The sequence below is a fragment of the Oncorhynchus nerka genome, linkage group LG20, assembly GCF_034236695.1.
Source record: "Oncorhynchus nerka isolate Pitt River linkage group LG20, Oner_Uvic_2.0, whole genome shotgun sequence".
NCBI classification, from domain to species: domain Eukaryota; kingdom Metazoa; phylum Chordata; class Actinopteri; order Salmoniformes; family Salmonidae; genus Oncorhynchus; species Oncorhynchus nerka.
In genome coordinates, this window is record NC_088415.1 from 17,138,375 (window position 1) to 17,162,225 (window position 23,851).

At 42.9% G+C, this 23,851-nt stretch overlaps 2 protein-coding genes across 3 annotated transcripts in view; both read left to right on the plus strand.

Moving 5' to 3' along the window:
- LOC115101854 (DNA topoisomerase 1-like) overlaps positions 1-3,374 on the plus strand; it is a 40,203-nt gene extending 36,829 nt beyond the window's left edge. The window contains exon 21 of the mRNA XM_065005277.1: positions 2,176-3,374. Coding sequence (XP_064861349.1) covers positions 2,176-2,278 — 103 coding nt within the window. The 3' untranslated portion in view covers positions 2,279-3,374. The remainder of the gene's footprint in view (positions 1-2,175) is intronic.
- A 4,434-nt stretch (positions 3,375-7,808) lies between these two features.
- The window catches only part of plcg1 (phospholipase C, gamma 1), a 37,771-nt gene continuing 21,728 nt past the window's right edge, over positions 7,809-23,851 (plus strand). For both annotated transcript variants that reach the window (XM_029621477.2, XM_029621476.2), the window contains exons 1-12: positions 7,809-8,112; positions 8,798-9,085; positions 13,072-13,224; positions 13,354-13,447; positions 13,573-13,620; positions 19,271-19,355; positions 19,469-19,552; positions 19,759-19,781; positions 19,861-19,930; positions 20,104-20,205; positions 20,964-21,082; positions 21,605-21,690. In XM_029621477.2, the coding sequence (XP_029477337.2) occupies positions 8,869-9,085; positions 13,072-13,224; positions 13,354-13,447; positions 13,573-13,620; positions 19,271-19,355; positions 19,469-19,552; positions 19,759-19,781; positions 19,861-19,930; positions 20,104-20,205; positions 20,964-21,082; positions 21,605-21,690 (1,081 nt within the window). In that variant the 5' untranslated portion in view covers positions 7,809-8,112; positions 8,798-8,868. The remainder of the gene's footprint in view (positions 8,113-8,797; positions 9,086-13,071; positions 13,225-13,353; positions 13,448-13,572; positions 13,621-19,270; positions 19,356-19,468; positions 19,553-19,758; positions 19,782-19,860; positions 19,931-20,103; positions 20,206-20,963; positions 21,083-21,604; positions 21,691-23,851) is intronic.

The following is a 23,851-nucleotide window of genomic DNA, read 5'->3' on the forward strand; positions in this document are numbered from 1 at the left end:
TTTCGTTCATTTCGGGTGAACCCTTTGAATTTACAGCACTTTTTGTGCATAGAACCCCCATTTTAGGGGACCAAAAGTATTGGGACAAATTAACTTACAGTGGGGCAAAAAAGTGTTTAGTCAGCCACCAATTGTGCAAGTTCTCCCACTTAAAAAGATGAGAGAGGCCTGTAATTTTCATCATAGGTACATTTCAACTATGACAGACAAAATGAGAAAGAAAAATCCAGAAAATCACATTGTAAGATTTTTAATGAATTTATTTGCAAATTATGGTGGAAAATAAGTATTAGGTCACCTACAAACAAGCAAGATTTCTGGCTCTCACAGACCTCTAACTTCTTCTTTAAGAGGCTCCTCTGTCCTCCACTCATTACCTGTATTAATGGCACCTGTTTGAACTTGTTATCAGTATAAAAGACACCTGTCCACAACCTCAAACAGTCACACTCCAAACTCCACTATGGCCAAGACCAAAGAGCTGTCAAAGGACACCAGAAACAAAATTGTAGACCTGCACCAGGCTGGGAAGACTGAATCTGCAATAGGTAAGCAGCTTGGTTTGAAGAAATCAACTGTGGGAGCAATTATTAGGAAATGGTAGACATACAAGGCCACTGATAATCTGCCTCGATCTGGGGCTCCAAGCAAGATCTCACTCCGTGGGGTCAAAAATCCCAGAACCACACGGGGGGACCTAGTGAATGACCTGCAGAGAGCTGGGACCAAAGTAACAAAGCCTACCATCAGTAACACACTACGCCGCCAGGGACTCAAATCCTGCAGTGCCAGACGTGTCCCCCTGCTTAAGCCAGTACATGTCCAGGCCCGTCTGAAGTGTGCTAGAGAGCATTTGGATGATCCAGAAGAAGATTGGGAGAATGTCATATGGTCAGATGAAACCAAAATATAACTTTTTGGTAAAAACTCAACTCGTCGTGTTTGGAGGACAAAGAATGCTGAGTTGCATCCAAAGAACACCATAACTACTGTGAAGCATGGGGGTGGAAACATCATGCTTTGGGGCTGTTTTTCTGCAAATGGACCAGGACGACTGATCCGTGTAAAGGAAAGAATGAATGGGGCCATGTATCGTGAGATTTTGAGTGAAAACCTCCTTCCATCAGCAAGGACATTGAAGATGAAACGTGGCTGGGTCTTTCAGCATGACAATGATCCCAAACACACCGCCCGGGCAACGAAGGAGTGGCTTCGTAAGAAGCATTTCAAGGTCCTGGAGTGGCCTAGCCAGTCTCCAGATCTCAACCCCATAGAAAATCTTTGGAGGGAGTTGAAAGTCCGTGTTGCCCAGCAACAGCCCCAAAACATCACTACTCTAAAGGAGATCTGCATGGAGGAATGGGCCAAAATACCAGCAACAGTGTGTGAAAACCTTGTGAAGACTTACAGAATACGTTTGACCTCTGTCATTGCCAACAAAGGGTATATAACAAAGTATTGAGATAAACTTTTGTCATTGACCAAATACTTATTTTCCACCATAATTTGCAAATTAATTAATTAAAAATCCTACAATGTGATTTTTCTGGATTTTTTTTCTCATTTTGTCTGTCATAGTTGAAGTGTACCTAAGATGAAAATTACAGGCCTCTCTCATCTTTTTAAGTGGGAGAACTTGCACAACTGGTGGCTGACTAAATACTTTTTTGCCCCACTGTATATGTATATTAACGTAGTCAAATGTTTAGCATTTGGTCCCATATTCATAGCACGCAATGACTACATCAAGCTTGTGACTTTATACATTTGTTGGATGCATTTGCTGTTTGTTTTGGTTGTGTTTCAGATTATTTTGTGCCCAATATAAATGAATGGTAAATAAAGTATTCTGTTATTTAGAAGTCACTTTTATTGTAAATAAGATTAGAGTATGTTTCTAAACGCTTCTACATTAATGTGGATGCTACCATGACTACGGATAATCCTGAATGAATCATGAATAATGTTGAGTTAGAACGTTACAGACACACAAATATCATAACCTCCCCTGTTATTAACATGACTTGGGGGTAGGATATTTATGTGTCTGTAGCCAAAACAACAAAAAATGTGTCACTGTCCCAATACTTTTGTTTGCTTTCCCTCCTCTGTCTTTAGTTCTCTCTCCTAATGCCCTGCTCTCCTTCTCTCTTCCTCTCCTCCTCTCCTCTGCAGGGTTAAGAAATGGGACGTTCCCATGGAGAAGATTTACAACAAAACCCAGAGGGAGAAGTTTGCCTGGGCCATCGACATGGCTGAAGAGGACTATGAGTTTTAGATCCTGTTCTGTCATTTTATCCCTCCATTTTATTGTTGTTTAATTTTAGAAGTATGTGTAGTTCATGTGATTGAGTCCACCATGTAAAATGGAGATCATTCTTAGCAATTGACCAGGGTCCTGTTTGAAGCATGTACTGTATCCTTCCTTCCTCCCTTGAATTGAACGCAGATCTGATAGGTTAAAGCAGTATGGTAGAAACCTTGCTTACACGTATCCAATCACATGCAAATCAGTGATGAGGAATAAAATAGTGCATTGGCCAAGTATTCAAACAGGGATCACGCCCTGAATCTTACTGCAGTGAAAAGTATAGTAGTGTGTTTGACCAAAACATGTTAACCGGACCTTTCAACCTTATCAGCTTCTGTGATTTTCAGCTAGCTAATAGAAGAACTGTAAATGCCTGCTTTTTCTATTGATTTATGCTACAATATCTTAGTCATCAAATATATTGATAAATTCTATATTTTGAAATATTCATGAATTAATCAAAGAATTCCCTAATGAGCGGCACCTTCATACCTTGTGGAAAGAAACAGAGCAGTGGTATGGGGGTGTGTGTGTGTGTGTGTTTAATGGTGAATGAGTGCACCATATTTGATGATTTATGAACTTTGAAATGTGTATGAAGAGAGGAGAAGAACATGAGGATGATGTTTATAATGGGTGAGGATGAATAAGAAGCAACCAATCACTATGCTCGTTAATACTGGCACATAGAATGTGAATGTTTTTCATTGGTTTCATTTTGCTGTTTATTTCAGGGATGTATATATTTCTTGTCTGTTTTCAGTACGTACTGGTATGTTATTCTGTATTTTGTCGGATATGTATCCTTCGTGTTGTCACCAGGCCTCCCTACCTGTAGATAGATGTCTTTTCACACGTTTTGCTGAATGAAAACTATTCCACTGTATGTTACTTGAAGAAATGGCTATATAAAAATGTATTGTTTTGGTGCCTGTTTTGTGTAGATACAAATGACTGCTTGCTCTTTTAAAAGGAGAAAAATAGAAATGTGTGAGAGGGATATGGATTTTGCCAAAAATAAAAACAAAAACAACTGTTACATAAAGATCTATCATTAATTAACGATTTGAGGGTGTTTCTTTCTTTGTACTGCTGTAAACAATGAGGAAGAAATATGTCCTCTATGAAATGATTGTTTCATGTGAATGAGCATTTACGTAACATTATTCAATTAGCATTATTGCCACTAAGCACTTATTTAGCATTAGTGTAACTAGTCAATAGCCTTTCTTAATAACCCTTTAGCCATTTAGTTTTGTTTGTTGTTTGCTAATTACTTTTGCTTTTGTAGATTATTTGAGAATAAAACATACAACTCATCATTCCACTGCTTTCCTTCCCTGAGAGACTAAAGTGACATTTTCTTATGTAATGACCAAAACATCAACTGCTGAAAGATATTTGACATGAATAAGATCAATCATTAACTACAGGACCCATTATGGCTGTGATGTACTCTACAAAATATCCAGCAGTTGTCGGTCTCTGGAATTATACATAGACAAATTCATATTGTTCATCAAGCTTATATTCAAGTTTCTGAATGACTTGAATCAAAAAATACAGCACAATGGGATAGTGTATCAGAACACACACTACATTTAGAGAAAGAGGGAAATGTAGTCCTGTCAGATAATTAACAGTGGCCAATCAGGGTGGTGGTCGCAATACAATTCTCAATGATCTTATGTCCTTTGGGAGAGAGGGGGGAGGTAACAGGTTTGCGTGCTGTGCTGTTGTGTTGGCTCTACAGTTTCTGTCTGTGCTGTGTATTCCTGCTGTGGTGACCTGTCCTGTTAATGGGTCTATGTGTACACTCAGTTTAGAAAGAAAAGTGAAATGAAACCACAACTCAACACATGACATTGTCATCTTTATGAAACTGAAACGTATTTGCGGTACCTCCTGAGACCACACGAGGGCTCTGTTATAAAAAGCAGGTCAAAACTCCCCACACAATGACAAAAGTAGTCTATTACAATCAAGATCATGGCTTAAACAAATACTTGTAACAATTGTCAGTGTATGACTTGATAAAGATTAGACGAAGAGTGGATGTGTGAACATGTTTGTAGTTCCATGTTTTGTGGTGAGTTTCAGGCCACTCTATGGGTGTCATAGGAGTGTGACTTTGGCTTTCAGCAAGAACACTAATTATTTATGTACTTGAAATTACTGTAAATGGGATGTGGTGCACCAAGGACAATGTTGTCCTTGGTGCACCACTTTAGGTTTTTGTGCCCACCCTAATCTAGCACACCTGATTCTAATCATAAACTTGTTGATAAACTGAATCAGGTTAGTCACAACTGGGATTGGATTGAAAACCTACAGGAGGGTAGCTCTCCAGGAACAGGGTTGGAGTGTAAACCTAAAGGAGGGTAGCTCTCCAGGAACAGGGTTGGAGTGTAAACCTACAGGAGGGTATCTCTCCAGGAACAGGGTTGGAGTGTAAACCTACAGGAGGGTATCTCTCCAGGAACAGGATTGGAGTGTAAACCTACAGGAGGGTAGCTCTCCAGGAACAGGGTTGGAGTGTAAACCTACAGGAGGGTATCTATCCAGGAACAGGGTTGGAGTGTAAACCTACAGGAGGGTATCTCTCCAGGAACAAGGTTGGATTGAAAACCTACAGGAGGGTAGCTCTCCAGGAACAGGGTTGGAGTGTAAACCTACAGGAGGGTAGCTCTCCAGGAACGGGTTGGAGTGTAAACCTACAGGAGGGTAGCTCTCCAGGAACAGGGTTGGAGTGTAAACCTACAGGAGGGTAGCTCTCCAGGAACAGGGTTGGAGTGTAAACCTACAGGAGGGTAGCTCTCCAGGAACAGGGTTGGAGTGTAAACCTACAGGAGGGTAGCTCTCCAGGAACAGGGTTGGAGTGTAAACCTACAGGAGGGTAGCTCTCCAGGAACAGGGTTGGAGTGTAAACCTACAGGAGGGTATCTCTCCAGGAACAGGGTTGGAGTGTAAACCTACAGGAGGGTAGCTCTCCAGGAACAGGGTTGGAGTGTAAACCTACAGGAGGGTATCTCTCCAGGAACAGGGTTGGAGTGTAAACCTACAGGAGGGTATCTCTCCAGGAACAGGGTTGGAGTGTAAACCTACAGGAGGGTAGCTCTCCAGGAACAGGGTTGGAGTGTAAACCTACAGGAGGGTATCTATCCAGGAACAGGGTTGGAGTGAAAACCTACAGGAGGGTATCTCTCCAGGAACAGGGTTGGAGTGTAAACCTACAGGAGGGTATCTCTCCAGGAACAGGGTTGGAGTGTAAACCTACAGGAGGGTAGCTCTCCAGGAACAGGGTTGGAGTGTAAACCTACAGGAGGGTATCTCTCCAGGAACAGGGTTGGAGTGTAAACCTACAGGAGGGTAGCTCTCCAGGAACAGGGTTGGAGTGTAAACCTACAGGAGGGTATCTCTCCAGGAACAGGGTTGGAGTGAAAACCTACAGGAGGGTAGCTCTCCAGGAACAGGGTTGGAGTGTAAACCTACAGGAGGGTAGCTCTCCAGGAACAGGGTTGGAGTGTAAAACCTCCAGGAACAGGAGGGGTATCTCTCCAGGAACAGGGTTGGAGTGTAAACCTACAGGAGGGTATCTCTCCAGGAACAGGGTTGGAGTGTAAACCTACAGGAGGGTATCTCTCCAGGAACAGGGTTGGAGTGTAAACCTACAGGAGGGTAGCTCTCCAGGAACAGGGTTGGAGTGTAAACCTACAGGAGGGTATCTCTCCAGGAACAGGGTTGGAGAGCCCTGGACTAAAGTGTAATAAATTACACATGACTACATTGCGTAAAAACACTCAGAATATGGCATATTCAGGCTTGTAGGCTACTTTGTTTCAGCAGGTTTGTGAGTTTGAGGCAAATGCCTCCTAATGCCACTGGTTGGCAATGTATTGCACAAGAACAGTGCCTTGAGTAAGTCTTCACACCCCTGGCCCCTTTCCACATGTTGTTGTGTTACAGCCTGAATTCAACATGGATTCAAAAAGAATCATTCCTCACCCATCTACACACAATACCCCATAATGACAAAGTGAAAACATGTTTTTAGATATTTTAGCAAATGTATTGAAAATTAAATGCAGAAATATCTCATTTACATAAGTATTCACACCCCTGAGTCAATACAAGAGCTTTGCACACATGGATTGTACAATATGTTCAAATTATTCTTCAAGCTCTATCAAGTTGGTTGTTGATCATTGCCAGATAGCCATTTTCAAGTCTTGTCACAGATTTTCATGCCAATTTAAGCCACTTAGGAAAATCTTGGTAATCAACTCCAGTGTATATTTGGCCTTGTGTTTTAGGTTACTGTCCTGCTGAAAGGTGAACTTTTCTCCCAGTGTCTGTTGGAAAGCAGACTGAACCAGGTTTTCCTCTAGGATTGTGCTTAGCTCTATTCTGTTAATTTGTATTATTTAAAAAAAAACTCTCTAGTCCTTGCCAATGCCAGCCATACCCATAACATGATGCAGCCACCACTTTATTCAGAATGTAAAGTGTAGTTCTCAGCGATGTGTTGCGTTGGATTTGCAAACACAATGCTTTGTATTCAGGACATAAAGTTCATTTCTTTGCCACATTTTTTTGCAGTTTTACTTTAGTGCCTTATTGCAAACAGGATGCATGTTTTGGAATATTTGTATTCTGTTTATTCTGTCATTTACGTTAGTATTGTGGAGTAACTACAATGTTGTTGTTTCTCCTATCACAGCCATCACTCTGTAACTGTTTTAAAGTCACCATTGGCCTCGTGGTGAAATCCCTGACTGGGTTTCCTCCTCTCCGTGAACTAGGTTAGGAAGGACTTCTGTATCTTTATAGTGAGTAGGTGTATTGATACACCAGCCAAAGTGTAATAATAACTTCACCATGCTAAAATAGATATTCAAAGTCTGCTTTTCACCCATCTAGGAATAGGTGCTCTTCTTTGCGAGGCATTGAAAAACCTCCCTGGTCTTTGTGTTTGAATCTGTTTGAAATTCACTGCTCAACTAAGGGACCATACATATAATTGTATGTGTGGGGTACAGAGATGAGGTCGTCATTCAACAACAAAAAACACTATTATTGCACACTGAGTGAGTCCATGCAACTTATGTGACGGTTTACTCCTGAACGTATTTAGGCTTGGCATAACAAAGGGGTTGAATACTTACTGACTCAATACATTTTATGAGTTTGTAAAAATGTCTAAATAGATCATTCCACCTTGACATTATGTGGTATTGTGTGTAGGCAGGCCAGTGACACAAAATCTCAATTTAATCCATTTTAAATTCAGGCTGTAATAACAAAATGTGGAAAAAGTCGAGGGGTTTGAATACTTTCTGACGGAACTTTTAGTTCTCACTGACCAAAGGCGCGCAATAATTAGCTATGCTTAGTTAGCATACTTATAGTAAACAGATCATTATGAAAACGAAGTAGACTGAGGGGTGGAAAAGTAAGTGCTGTATCTTTAAGAGACCGATCTATCCGATGCTTTGTTGTACAGAGGGGTCGGATGGGGGAAGGGCCCGAGCCGTGCATGATACAGACAAAACTTGCTTATGGCTCTCTCCGTCGATGGGCAACTGTGACAGGACGCAAAAGGAAAAGGGATCTTTCTCCTCACGACTGAAGCGTACGCACACTGTTGGGACCACAATGATATAATCACGAAAAAGGGGAAGACGGGAGGACAGCCGAAGTTGGACCGGCGGAGATGAGCGGGGCCGTGATTGCGGCGATATACCGAGGTGTTGTTCTGCTATTGTTGCGCTGCTCGCGTGTTCCAGTTGGATTTTGAGACGGTAAGACGAAGGGTACTAGAAGGGTGACCTAAAATAAAGGCTATGGCGATAACTAACTGGGTTTGTCTGCGTTGAAATCAGCCATTATTCCTTGGCCGAACAACTGCCCACCACCGTCGCCTTTAGGAAAATGTAGCACGGAATTCCTTGCCTCGCAGTGTATCCGCTCTCCCTTTCGCAACGAATGTTATTTTCTATTGCTTGTTACAAAACGAGCAGAATATGGGCCCATGGAAATAAACTTTATGGGTAGCTTGGGAAGGAAACATTCCATTTAGCTAATAGGATTTGATCCCTCAAACTGGCCTATCTAATCTATTTAAATGTGCCGCGGATTACAGTTAACCTGTGGATTTCCATTTATTATCTAAGTGAGAAAAGTGTTGTAAATGATGTAAATCGGTTTGTATATTCCCATACCAGTGTGTGATCAGCTGGAGTTGATTGGTGCACGTCTGTCATTTTCTCAGTCCAGCACCTGTAGGCCTACTGCACAAAATATGTAGCATCATAGCGAAGACTATTGCACAACATATCACACTAATAACATAGGTTTAGGCCTACACCTAAACTCACCTAGCCATATTTCTAACAGTAAGGCAATATGCAAGTTTGACAGACCGTAGCCAAATAGATGATCAACTCCAGAGAATATGTTTTCATGGGTTTTCCCCCTGTTCTGTAGGTATCCCTGTCTCGCCCAGGGCTGTGCAGATTGTTCTGAAAGGAAAAGGACAACAAACAGGGGAAGTGAACATGGCTGGGACCTCGGGCTTCTTTTCCAACGGACCCATTCCGTGGATTGAGAGTGACACCGAGATGAACAATCTTTACCGGGATCTGGAATTGGGGACCGTGTTGACTTTGTTTTACTCCAAAAAGTCCCAGCGACCTGAGAGAAGGACATTTCAGGTCAAACTTGAGACGAGGACAATTATCTGGACCCGAGGCACGGATAAAATAGAGGGAGAAAGTGAGTATGGCTCTCGCATTTGAAAACGTGTGCAATGCATAGGCTGCATGATATTCTGTTTCATCCAATGAATACAATTTAGGCCTATCTTTGTCCAAAAAATATTTGATCACACTGTCGTCACTGTCGCACAGAATATGTTCTGACAGGAGAATATGATGCCAAACCGGTCTGTTTACCTGCTGTCATAAACAGGAATGTTTTTACAAAACAACAAAGCTGTGAGACGCACGAGTGTCACACAATAACAAAACACTTGCTATGTCATTTTGTCCAGTAGCTTGTGATTAGACGCGTACAATTACGAAATGGCGTATTTGTTAGTACTATTATGAAGCAATTATGGGATTTGAAGCGTGTTCAATGTTCAGATAATGGAAACACCATGTCACATGAGGCCAGAGCAAAGCCAAAAAGTGGGCCCTATTGAAACATCCTTATTTGGCCCCATTTGAACATGACCTACATATAATCTTGTCCCAGTGTTAAATAAAGTTTAGAAACGCATGCTGGATAGAAGTGTCAAATTCATCACAGGCCCTGTGTGTTTTCGTGAAGGGAGCCTTGTGCGCCCCTCACTCAGAGCGGTGTCCCGGGTAGCAGGATGCCTCTCACACAGCTGTACTCTGCTCCGGATGCAGCCAGGGAGAAAGGAAAAAGGGTTTAAACGACCCCCCCCCCCCCCCCCCATGTACCTATGGTTGTCCTTTGTTTGCTTAAATCCATACTTTAAAAAATAAAACCTTAATCTTATTGCTACATCCAACGGCTGACTTGTTTACATGAGATTCAATGTGCACAGCGCACGACATTTTATTAAAACATGGATTTCAGGAAACAAATTAAGGCACGCAACAACAAACACAGGTAAACAGTTTTACATTTTTGAAGTATGGATTCATAGCAACTTTAAGGAGTCTGAGGTTAATTTAGGAAAGTTTAGTCTTTGCGCAACTCCATGGAGGAGTTTCAGGACTTGACAACGTCGTCATATGATATCCTACTCTTTGCGAGTGAGACGATATTGGCGAATGCGTCTCCTTAAAAATAGAATGGGTCGTTTTTACTGGAAGTGTGGGATCATTTGGGAAAGAATCGGCACCATTTTAGTCTTCCGTCCTATCGATGACGGGGAGATCAGTGGGTCTTTCACATCACCACTGACTCAGCAGTTTTGATGCTTGCTGGTTGCCTCTGAGAGGAAATAAAGATGATGTCCAGTTACCTGCTGTATGTAGATAATTCTCCCTAGTAAATTATCAAATGTAATTTGAATTGAATACAAATCTAATTGTATTTGTCAAATGTCCCGAATACAACAGGTATAGACTTTACCGTGAAATGCTTACTTTACAGCCCTTTCCCAACAATGCAGAGTTAAAAAGTAAGAAAATAAATTACATTTACAAGGACTACCTGTACCTAGTCAACGTGTCAATACCTCCTTAGTGATTGGTGTGCTTTTGGTCCCCTGATAAACATTTGGAATATCATAAGTGATGTAGTATTCAAATTGTAACTGGTGAACAGCAGTTCACTTATTTGATGTACACTGACCTCACAGGAGTGAAGGACTGCACTAACGGACATAACGTTTTTGGTTGGTTCAGTAACCTACCAAACCCTAACCCAGCCGCCTCACTGTTGCTTTCCCCACCCTCCCCGCCTACCCTTGACTGAATCTCAGGCGAAGACCACAGCTTAGGTCTAAGTGCACCGCGAAAATTCTAGACGGAACCGACAGAGACCCAAAATGTCAGTGTGGCCGAGACGGTCCTGTCCCAAACACACATCAAGCAGGTGACCACCTCATCTCAAACACACCAGGGCTGTGTGTGTGCCTTTATCTAACCACAGTCATAGCTTGCATCAACACACAAACATCTGGGTTTTGGTGTAGTGGTAGACAGTATGTCTTTATACTCTCAGCCAGCCAGGAACATGCAGTAAGGTAAGCCTGTTTGACAAATCTAAACTCTTGTTTGAACAGGTGTTACTGGGATTTCTTAACATGGCACTTGTATGTTGTAAGACTTGCTGGTTTAGCAAGTGTCACTAAGACTGAAGTCCCCGTGTTGGCAGAATGTAGTCTGAGCACGGGCACTTGCACTCAGTGTGACCTGACAATGTGGACAACATAGGTTCTCATTTGTGCCGACAAGCCTGAAGGCAGAGAGAGAGATTCGAGACATGCAGGACCCAATTATTCCCCCAGGTATCTCCATGCCATTGTTTAGTAAGCACAAATCAGTCCCAAGCCACTGTGTAAACAACACAAACAAATCTGAAACCAAATCTGTTTTTTCTGAGTGAAGCTATTTTCGAGTCCATAAGGATCATGCTTATTAGAATCCCACTATAGGAAAGAGGGTTTACGAGACATGGATAAAGGCGTTGATGAGGTGGCTACATCAGTGACGGCACACAACAGAATCCCAGACCCAGTAACTGCAGACATGCAGGCTGGACTGGTTCCATTCTGTGTGGACCATGAGCTTCCTTTTGAAAGTTATTGTAGCTGTCACATTGAATAAGATCTTCTGATAAGTGTAAATGTTGTGGTGAGATTCTGACGAATACTCTTTTTTTTGGGGGGGGGGGGGGGGGGAAATTTAGATATACTGAAACCGTCTCAGATTTGAGAGAGAGGTGTGTCTGTTCCAGCAAAGGCACCTGCACACCTCTGTGGGAACTGTCAGTCAGTATATGTAGGCCAATGGCATGCCTTGAACTAGGATTTCCCATCCTTTCAGAAACACAAGTCTAATGAAAAAGGACAACCTCTGCAATACCACAGTCAAATATAGCCTACATCATGGTTGACTGTGCATTGGCCAATTAGTTTGTTCAAAGTTCAACAGCTCTGCTCTAACACTTCAAAACAAACTACACTTCGGTGTAGTTATCCTCCCATGGTTTCATCCTCAAACGTGCATATTATCCCTAAAGTCAACAAAGATAGTTGTGAGCCAATGAAAGAAAGGTTAATGGGGTAGAGGGAAGTAAAATGAAGAGCAAACAGGGAGAGACGTGTTGGTATGTTAGTCAGGATGCCTCCTCTCCTCTCCCTGTGTAAGGTCACACCTCTGGCTAGCTCTTATTTCCTGGAGCTTCACAATAACTCTGCAAATATTTAGACTGACTTACATGTTCTCTCGAATATCAACCTGTCAGATTGACTTAGTCTCAACGGAAGTCAGCTGCATAGATGCATGTGATGCAAAGTAGATGTGTGTTTTGTGTGTGAGAGATTCTTCGAGATGAAAGAAGGTGGGTACATACGCACACACAGGCGCACAGACAGTGTAGGCGGCAGAGCAGCACAGGATGTGTGGTTTAGGGCAGGAAGAGGAGCAGGAGCAGAGCTATGCGAGAGCTATGCTGTGTGTGTGTGAATATCTTAATGCCTAACTAACTGCACCAGGACAATCGGTGTACCTCAACACTGTCACTAAACACAATCCCACTTTGCCACTGTCCGTAACTTCAACTCTTCATATGCTTTACAGCTCATTCTTCTGGCCAAATCAGAACTTGAGATGCACATTTCTACAGTAACTAGATGTCTTGCGCAAATCTCCCATTGACATGATTTATGACGAAGTTCAAGGTATGCAGTGTATGCCCTGAAACATGCACTGAATTGGGCTATTCGGGTTTCTGTTCCTTAGCTTTTGATCACCATCCGCAAGGCAAAAAGGAAAGCTCCTGTTCTGTCTCCTCTGAGGCCCGGTCAGCCCTTATAGTGAGCAGGTGTGTGTGGCTTGAGGTTGTGGTCCTCTGAAGGTCTGTCCCTAGGCCAGTCTGTTGCAACAGTGTGGCTGGACTTAAGAGCAGTGTCTTAATATGTCATGCATTTGTAACACTCTGCTCTGCTTGACAATGTGCAAACTAAATGTGATTGGTGGATACAGTTTAGCTAACCTTAACAGACTGTTTCATGTTGGAGTGACTTGGCTGACCCCTGTATCTGTCCCCCCCCCCAGTTGATATCCGAGAGATAAAGGAGATCCGAGCGGGCCAGAAGTCTCGGGACTTTGAGCGCTATGTGGAGGACTCTACAGCACGACTAGACCAGGCTCACTGCTTCGTCATCCTACACGGCACAGAGTTCCGCCTCAAAGCACTCAGCCTAGCAGGTAAATACTAAATACACACCACAGTATTACCTCCAAAGCCTTCCGTTTTGTCAGGTAGAGACACCCATACCATAATATGGAACTTGAATGTCAGGACTTTGACGCCTAACCTTTGACCCCTCTCCCCAGCGACGTCTGATGAGGAGATGACCATGTGGGTGAAGGGGCTGACCTGGCTGGTGGCAGACACACTCAAATCCCCCACCCCTTTACAGATAGAGAGGTACACCTTTATTCGGTTTGGTAGGCTGAGTGGGCATCACTTGATGGTACGTTGCAAATGGCTATCACAGAAACTTTCGGTGTCGAAGACTCATTCTTCAATGTAACTCTTTTTTTTTCACCCAGGTGGTTACGGAAGCAGTTTTATGCCGTAGATCGCAACAGAGAAGACAAGTAAGTTAAATAAATCAGTGCTTTTTTGGGGATATAAACTAAATACAGTACCATCGGAAAGTATTCAGACCCCTTGACTTTTTCCACATTTTGTTATGTTACAACCTTATTCTAAAATGGATTAATATATTTTATTTTACTCAGCAATCTACACACAATACCCCATAATGACAAAGTGAAACAGGTTTTTAGATTTTTTTTTCTCAATGTATAAAAAAATGTAAAACAGAAATAGCTTTACACGAGTATTCAGACCATTTGCTATGAGACTCGAAATTGAGCTTGGGTGTATGTTGTTTCCATTGATCATCCTTGAGATCCTTGATTGGAGTCCACCTGTGTTAAATTCAATTGACTGGACATGATTTGGACAGGTACACACCTATCTATATAAGGTCCCACAGTTGACAGTGCAGGTCAGAGCAAAAACCAACCCATGAGATCAAAGGAATTGTCTGTAGAGCTCCGAGACAGGATTGTGTCGAGGCACAGATCTGGGGAAGGGTAACAAAACATTTCTGCAGCATTGAAGGTCCCCAAGAACACATTGGCCTCCATTATTTATAAATGAAAGATGTTTGGAACCACCAAGACTCTTCCTAGAGCTGGCTAACTGGCCAATCTGGGAGAAGGGTCTTGGTCAGGGAGGCCAAAAGGCACCTAAAGACTCTCAGACCATGAGAAACAAGATTCTCAGGTCTGATGAAACCAAAAATGAACTCTTTGGCTGAATGCCAAGCGTCACATCTGGAGGAAACCTGGCACCATCCCTACGGTGAAGCTTGGTGGTGGCAGCAACATGCTGTGGGGATGTTTTTCAGCAGCAGGGACTGGGAGACTAGTCAGGATTGAGGCAAAGTACAGAGATCCTTGATTAAAAACCTGGGTTCGGGACAAGTCTCTGAATGCCCAGCCAGAGCCCGGACTTAAACCCGATCTAACATCTCTGGAGAGACCTGAAAATAGCTGTGCAGCATCGCTCCCCATCCAACCTGACAGAGCTTGAGAGGATCAGCAGAGAAGAATGGGAGAATCTCCCCAAATACATGTGGGTCAAGCTCGTAGCATCATACCCAAGACGACTAGGCAGTAATTGCTGCCAAAGGTGTTTCAACAAAGTACTGAGTAAAGGGTCTGAATACTTATGTAAATATATTTCAATTTTTTATAAATGAGCAAAAATGTTTAAACCTGTTTTTGCTTTGTCATTCTGGGGTATTCAAATGAAATTGTATTAGTCACATGCGGCGAATACAACAAGTGTTGACCTTACAGTGAAATGCTTACTTACGAGCACCTAACTAACAATGCAGTTTAAAAAAATACAGATAAGAGATAAAGTAACATTTAATTAAAGAGCAGCAGTAAAATAACAATAGTGAGATTATATACAGGGGGGGTACCGATACATAGTCAATGTGCGGGGGCACCGGTTGGTTGAGGTAGTATGTACATGTAGGTAGTGCTATGATTAGTTTAATAAATTACAACAGAGAGTAGCAGTGGTGTGGAGAGGGTGCAATGCAAATAGTCTGGGTAGCCATTTTACTAGCTGTTCAGGAGTCTTATGGCTGGGGGGTAGAAGCTGTTTAGAATCCTCTTGGACCTAGACTTGGCCCATGCCAAATCTTTTCAGTCTCCTGGGGGGGAATAGGTTTTGTCGTGGCCTATTCACGACTGTCTTGGTGTGCTTGGACCATGTTAGTTTGTTGGCGATGTGGACACCAAGGAACTTGAAACTCTCAACCTGCGCCACTGTAGCCCTGTTGATGAGAATGGGGGTGTGCTTGGTCCTCTTTTTCTGTAGTCAACGATCATCTATGTCTTGATCACATTGAGGGAGAGGTTGTTTTCCTGGCACCACACGGTCAGGTCTGACCTCCCTATAGACTGTCTCGTCATTTTCGGTGATCAGTAATGAGCACACTGTCATTGGCAAACTTAATGATGGTGTTGGAGTCGTGCCTGGCCGTGCAGTCATGAGTGAACAGGAGGGGACTGTGCACGCACCCTTGAGGGGCCCCTGTATTGAGGATCAGCGTGGCAGATGTTGTTACCTACCTTCACCACCTGGGGGTGGCACGTCAGAAAGTCCAGGATCCAGTTGCAGAGGGAGGTGTTTAGTCCCTTAGCTTATTGATGAGCTTTACGGGCACTGGTGTTGAACACTGAGCTGTATTCAATGAATAACATTCTCACATAGGTGTTCCTTTTGTCCAGGTGGGAAAGGGCAGTGTGGAGTGCAATAGAGATTGCATCATCTGTGGATCTGTTGTGGTGGTTCGCAAATTGGAGTGGGTAGGTAGGGTTTCTGGGATGAAACCAGCCTTTCAAAGCCCTTCATGGCTACAGATGTGAGTGCTATGGGTTGGTAGTCATTTAGCCAGGTTACCTTAGTGTTCTTGGGCACAGGCACTATGGGGTTCTGTTTAAAACATGTTAGTATTACAGACTCGGAGAGGTTGAAAATGTCAGTGAAGACACTTGCCATTTGGTCAACCTGTTTAAAGGTCTTACTCACATCTGCTGCGTAAAGCGTCATCACACAGTCTTCCGGGAACAGCTGGTGCTCTCATGCATGTTTCAGTTTTATTTGCCTCAAAGCGAGCATAGAAGTAGTTTAGCTCGCCTGGTTGGCTTGTGTCACTGGGCAGCGCTCTGCTGTGCTTTCCTTTTGTAGCCTGTAATGGTTTGCAAGCCCTGCCACATCCGACGAGCGTCAGAGCCGGTGTAGTATGATCTCAGTCCTGTATTGACGCTTTGCCTGTTTGATGGTTCGTCGGAGGGCATAGCGGGATTTCTTATAAGCTTCCAGGTTAGAGTCCCGCTTTATGAAAGCGGCAGCTCTAGCCTTTAGCTCAGTGCGGATGCTGCCTGTAACCCCAACCAGAAGCCATGGATATGTACGTACGGTCACTGTGGGGACGACGTCATCGATGCACTTATTGATGAAGCCAATGACTGATGTGGTGTTCTCCTCAATGCCATCGGAGGAATCCCGGAACAAATTCCAGTCAGTGCTAGCAAAAAAGTTATGTAGCTTAGCATCTGCTTCACCTGACCACTTTTTTATTAATCTAATTTTCGCTTGTAAGCAGGAATCAGGAGAATATAATTATGGTCTAATTTGCCAATTGGAGGGTGAGCTTTGTATGAGTCTCTGTGTGTGGAGTATAAGTGGTCCAGAGTTCTGTTTCCTCTGGTTGCACATTTAACATGCTGATAGAAATTTGGTAAAATGGATTTAAGTTTCCCTGTTTTAAAGTCCCCGGCTACTAGGAGTGCTGCCTCTGGGTGAGCGTTTTCTTGTTTGCTTATGGCGGAATACAGCTCATTCAATGCTGTCTTAGTGCCAGCCTCTGACTGTAGTGGTATGTAAACTGCTTTGGAGAATGCAGATAACCTGTAGACAACACTACCTACCGAGAGAGTTTATCATGAGATACTCTACCTCAGGCGAGCAATAGCTCGAGACTTCCTTAGATCTCGTGCACCAGCTGTTATTTACAAAAATACATAGTCCGCCGCTCCTTGTGTAGATTGATGAAAAACAACAATTTAATACATTTTATAATACGGCTGTAACCTAACAAAATGTGAATTAAGTCGAGGGTTCTGAATACTTTCTCAAGCCACTGTAAATGATTGAAAAAGCATTGCATCAGCTTGAAGATAATGGAGAGCAATACTTGGTACATTTGGGTTAGTGTATTATCAATAATTTAGACCAGTATGACTAGCTACATGCTGTAGCAAATAGCAATATAGGCCAGCCAGAGGCATTTTGGACAGACTAGGAGGGATGAAAGTAAAACCATACAATGCATGCGGAAAGTATTATTTTTCCACATTTTGTTACGTTACAGCTTTATTTTAAAATGTTTATTTTTTTCTCATCCATCTACACAATAACCCATAATGACAAAACAGAAATAAGTTTTTAGAAATGTTTGCAATTTTAAAAATAAACAACGTAATAACATTTCCATAAGTATTCAGACCCTGTACTCAGTACTTTGTTGAAGCACCTTTGGCAGCGATTACAGCCTCAAGTCTTCATTGGTTGTGACGCTACAAGCTGGGCACACGTGTATTTGGAGAGTTTCTCCCGTTCTTTTCTGCAGATCCTCTCAAGCTCTGTCAGGTTGGATGGGGAGCGTCGCTGCACAGCTATTTTCAAGTCTCCAGAGTTGTTCAATCGGGTTCAAGTCCGGGCTCTGGCCGGGCCACAGAGACTTGTTCCCGACGCCACTCCTGTGTTGTTTTGGCTGTGTGCTTAGAGTCGTTGTCCTGTTGGAAGCTGAACCTTCGCCCCAGTCTGAGAACCTGCTCCAGCGCGCTCAGGACTTCATCAAGGATCTCTCTGTACTTTGCTCTGATCATCTTTCCCTCAATCCTGACTAGTCTCCCAGTCCCTGCCGCTGAAAAACATCCCCACAGCATGATGCTGCCACCACCATGCTTCACCGTAGGGATGGTGCCAGGTTTCCTCCAGATGTGACGCTTGGCATTCAGGCCAAAGAGTTCAATCTTGGTTTCATCAGACCAGAGAATCTTGTTTCTCATGGTCTGAGAGTCCTTCAGGTGCCTTTTGGCAAACTCCAAACAGGCTGTCATGTGCCTTTTTACTGAGGAGTGGCTTCTGTCTGGCCACTCTACCAGAAAGGCCTGATTGGTGGTGCTGCAGAGATGGTTGTTCTTCTGGAAGGTTTTCCCACTTCCACAGAGGAGCTCTGTCAGAGTGACCATCTGGGTCTTGGTCACCTCCCTGACCAAGGCCCTTCTCCACCGATTGCTCAGTTTGGCCAGGCGGCCAGCTCTAGGAAGAGTCTTGGTGGTTCCACACTTCTTCCATTTAAGAATAATGGAGGCCACTGTGTTCTTGGGGACCTTCAATGCTGCAGAAATGTTTTGGACCCTTCCCCAGATCTGTGCCTCGACACAATCCTGTCTCAGAGCTCTACGGACAATTCCTTCCACCTCATGGCTTGGTTTTTGCTCTTACATGCACTGTCAACTGTGGGAGCTTATATAGACAGGTGTGTGCCTTTCCAAATAATGTCCAATCAATTGAATTTACTACAGGTGGACTCCAATCAAGTTGTAGAAACATCTCAAGGATGATCATTGGAGACAGGCTTCACCTGAGCTCAATTTCGAGTCTCATAGCAAAGGGTCTGAATACTTGTGTCAATAAGTTGTTTCTGTTTCACTTCTAAAAACCTGTTTTCGCTTTGTCATTATGGGGTATTGTGTGTAGGGGTATTGTGTGATTGATGAGGAAATGTTTTTATTTAATCCGTTTTAGAATAAGGATGTAACGTAACAAAATGTGTAAAAAGGGAAGGGGTCTGTATACTTTCCAAATGCACTGTATGCACAACTAGGGAATGAGCACAGCTTAATAGTTTTTGAAGAAGCTTCCTACCAGCTCCGGTTGGTGTGTGTACGTGATGTGGTGTGAATGAACTAACCTTTCAGCCACAGACCTGCACAGCTTCCTGGTGTTTGTGTGTGTGAGTGAGCACCCCCCCCCATTCAGAAGCAGCTTCCTTTAAGTAGTCCTGAGGTGAAGTCACGACATGGTACTCTTCCAGAAGTGTGTGTGTGCACATCTTCATTTGTGTGTTTGGCGTTGTGTGTATTTTAGGATATCCTGTAAGGATCTGAAGAGCATGCTGTGCCAGGTTAACTACAGGGTCCCCAACATGAAGTTCCTAAGAGAGAAACTTCCGGTAACATCCTCACACTCATCACATTTCCCTAATACCCCCTCCCCACCAGTGTGTGTTTTTCCAGTGTCATCCTAACCCTGTGGCAACATTGCCCCCTCTCCTCTCACTCTTAGGACTCGGAGTTGAGGAATGGAGACGTGTCCTTTAGCCAGTTTTCCCAGCTCTATCGCAGCCTGATGTTTGACGCCCAGAAAGCTGTAAGTCATCTTCAGCCTTCTCTCTCACCCCCTCTCTCTGTCTGTCTGCTTCTCAAATGGCTCCCGAATCAAGAGGCCTGTTAAAACCCACAGAGCCTCTGGTAGGAACCGTTAGGCCCAGCAGGCAGGCAGACAGGAGCTGTGTTGTCATACTGAAACGACAAGGTTTATTGTGTTTAATCATTTTCTTTACTTTTGTCTTTCAGATGGAGATTCCTTTTCTACAGAGGTAGATACTCACACACCCAGCCTGAGCATCATGTTATACTGTAGATGCGAGTTGTGTAACACCTCTCTCCCTCTGTCAGGTTCATTGAGAGACCAGAGCAGAAGATCTTACTAGAAGACTTCAAGACTTTCCTTCTGGAGGCCCAGAAGGTATACTGGATGATGTAGCATTATCATGTATCTAAGTTCCTAGGGATTCGGTACAACACAACGCTTGACTTGTCATACACTTTAGTAACTAGTTATTTTGTAAAGGTGTTACGTGTTAATACACAAGGAAATCAAATGACCTGAATAACATAATGTGTTGTGTGTGTTCGTAGGAGCTGTGGGCCACCGACAACAATAAGGTGCAGGAGTTTATGTTTGGGTTCCTGAAGGACCCACTGAGGGAGGTGGAACAACCGTTCTTCCACCAAGATGAGGTACCTTCACTCTTAAGCTTGTCCCCCAGCCTCTGAAATCCCAGAACTAGAGAACATTGTTAACAACCCGTCTACCTAGGGAGACTAATCGCACCCCCTCCTCTCTTTCTCACTCCTAGGCAATAAAATAAAAGTACCACTATGATTAACTATTTTCATGTTACACAGTGGTGAGAGTACATCCAACAGACATTGCTCATCCTAATATTTATATATTTCTTAATTCCATTATTTTACTTTTAGATTAGTGTGTATTGTTGTGAATTGTTAGATATTACTGCGCTGTTGGAGCTGGGAACACAAGCATTTTACCTCACCCGCAATAACATCTGTTAAATATGTGTATGTGACCAATAACATCTGTTAAATATGTGTATGTGACCAATAACATCTGTTAAATATGTGTATGTGACCAATAACATTTCATTTCACATTATATAACTTAATTTGGAATAGAACACCCACATCTTGCTGGTGACCTGAATGTGCCTGAGTTCTGTGGAAAGGAGACATTAGTTATTGTCAAACCACGTGACTTGTCTGAAATGTCTGACAAAGGAAGTGCCTCTAGTGTCTACCTACAGGATGGTACACTTCATATGTCTGGGCCTGTGATTAGTAGAAAACTCTGACTTTCAGTTGAACACAATCACAAAGGGTGCCTGGTTTTCGCATGGTAGTGCTCTTCATTGGACTGTGTCTTTGCATTCATCAGAACCCTAATATTGATTGCGTGTCTTCCCTCCCCCTCGGTCTAGTTCCTGACATACCTATTTTCCAAAGAGAACACCGTCTGGGACTCAGCCCTGGACCAGGTGTGTCCTGAAGACATGAACAACCCCCTGTCTCATTACTGGATATCCTCATCTCATAACACGTAAGAACAGAGGGAGGGGGGGGGGTGGATTACTGTATTTGAAATCAGTGTTGTGCTAATGCTGGCTTCACATGAATGGTAAGAGAGAAAGCAGAGTTTCCCAGACGTTTTTCCCTAGTCCAAGGGGATTTGTGTCCTACAGTTCTGATGTATATCAGATTAAATTGGTATTATCTAACAATTCCTTTTTAACAATGAGAACTGGGCTTTGATTGTGTAGGAAAATGTAATTTTCCTCCCATTGAAAACATGGTGAGAAGAGGTTAATGTGATAACCTTTTGTGTTGGCTGAGAAACAATACTCCTGGAAGTGAGGAATGAAAATGTCCATGTTGCTTTGATAAAGTCTGAATTGGCTGGCTAAGTGAGAAAGGGGTGTTTACGCTAACCAACAAACACAGAAATACCTTTTTGATTCTGTATTCAATGTTTCACTACTGACATGGAAGGGGATGTGAAGAACACAGGATGAAGGGAAAGGAGGCTTCTGTAGACTATCTGATGTCGTGTGTGTGTTTGTAGCTACCTGACAGGTGACCAGTTTTCTAGTGAGTCGTCCCTGGAAGCGTATGCACGCTGTCTGAGGATGGGCTGCCGCTGCATCGAGTGTGAGTTTATTATATACACACACACACACCTGACTTTACTCTCTCCATAACCCACTTTCTTTCAGACCTAAAGCCACTCTTCTCCACAATATCTGCATGACAAACACTCTTCGTATACTGTATCACTGCACTGGTAGTGAGGGAACACTGTTCAGACCGGTGCTGCTCCATTCAGAAAGGCACATATGACACTTTAATATTTCATCTTGATTTAAACCAGGAAGTCCCTTTTTTAATGTGTGTTATATATACACACACACACTCACACACAGGGCCTTTAGAAAGTATTCAGACATCGTGACTTTTTCCACATTTTGTTACAGCCTGAATTTAAAATGGATTAAGTTGAGATGTTGTCACTGGCCTACATAATACCCCATAATGTCAAAGTGGAATTATTTTTTAACAAATTAATTAAATGAAAACAAGAAATGTCTTGGGTCAGTAAGTATTAAACCACTTTATGGCAAGCATAAATAAAAAATCTGCTTAACAAGTTACATGGACTCGCTCTGTGTGCAATAATAGTGTTTAACATGATTTTTGAATGGCTACCTCATCTCTAACTTACACATTCAGTTATCGGTACGGTCCCTTTGTCGAACATTGAATTTCCTAATGCCTCGCAAAGAATGGCACCTATTGGTAGATGAGTCAAAATTTAAAAAGCAGATGTTGAATATCCCTTTTGACAAGGCAAAGTTATTTAATGACACTTTGGATGGTGTGTCAATACACCCAGTCACTACAACGATAGTCATCCTTAACTCAGTTGCCGGGGAGGAAGGAAACTGCTCAGGGATTTCACCAAGAGGCCAATGGTGACTTTAAAACAGTTACATGGCTGTGATGGGAGAAACCTGAGGATGGCTCAACATTGTAGTTACTCTACAATACTAACGTAAAGGAGGCCTGTACAGAATAAAAATATTACAAAACATGCATCCTGTTTGCAATAAGGCACTAAAGTACAACAGAAGAAAGGAAGAAAAAATATAACTTTGTTTGGTGCAAATCCAACACAACACATCACTGAGTACCACTCTTCATATTTTCAAGCATATGGTAGTGGCTGCATTATGTTATGGGTATGCTTGTCATTGGCGAGGACTATGTATTTTTATTTTTTGCATAAAAAGAAACTGAATAGTTAAGCACCGGCAATATCCTAGAGGAAACATGGTTGTCTGTTTTCCAACAGACAGTGGGAGAAAATTCACCTTTCACCAGGATAATAACTTAAACACAAGTTTACATACACAAAGTTGACTGTGCCTTTTTAAACAGTTTGGAAAATTCCAGAAAATGTCATGGCTTTAGTAGCTTCTGATATCCAATTGACTCAAATAGTCAATTAGCCTATATTTCAAGGCCTACCTTCAAACTCAGTCCCTCTTTGCTTGACATCATGGGAAAATCAAAATAAATCAGCCAAGACTTCAGAAAATAATTTGTAGACCTCCACAGGTCTGGTTCATCCTTGGGAGCAATTTCCAAATGCCTGAAGGTACCACGTTCATCTGTACAAACAATAGTATGCAAGTATAAACACCATGGGACCACGCAGCCGTCATACCGCTCAGGAAGGAGACGTGTTCTGTCTCCTAAAGATGAATGTACTTCGGTGCGAAAAGTGCAAATCAATCCCAGAACAACAGCAAGGGACCTTGTGAAGATGATGGAGGAAGCGGGTACAAAAGTATCTATGTCCACAGTAAAACGAGTCCGATATCGACATAACCTGAAAGGCCGCTCAGCAAGGAAGAAGCCACTACTGCTCCAAAACTGCCATAAAAAAGCCAGACTACGGTTTGCAACTGCATATGGGGACAAAGATTTGTGCTTTTTGGAGAAATGTCCTCTGGTCTGATAAAACAAAAATAGAACTGTTTGGCCATAATGACCATCGTTATGTTTGGAGGAAAGGGGAAGGCTTGCAAGCCGAAGAACACCATCCCAACCGTGAAGCATGGGGGTGCTTTGCTGCTTTGTGGGGGTGCTTTGCTGCAGGAGGGACTGGTGCACTTCACAAGATAGATGGCATCATGAGGGAGGAAAATATATGGATATATTGAAGCACCATCTCAAACATCAGTCAGGAAGTTAAAGCTTGGTTGCAAATGGGTCTTCCAAATGGAGGATGACGCCAAGCATACTTCCA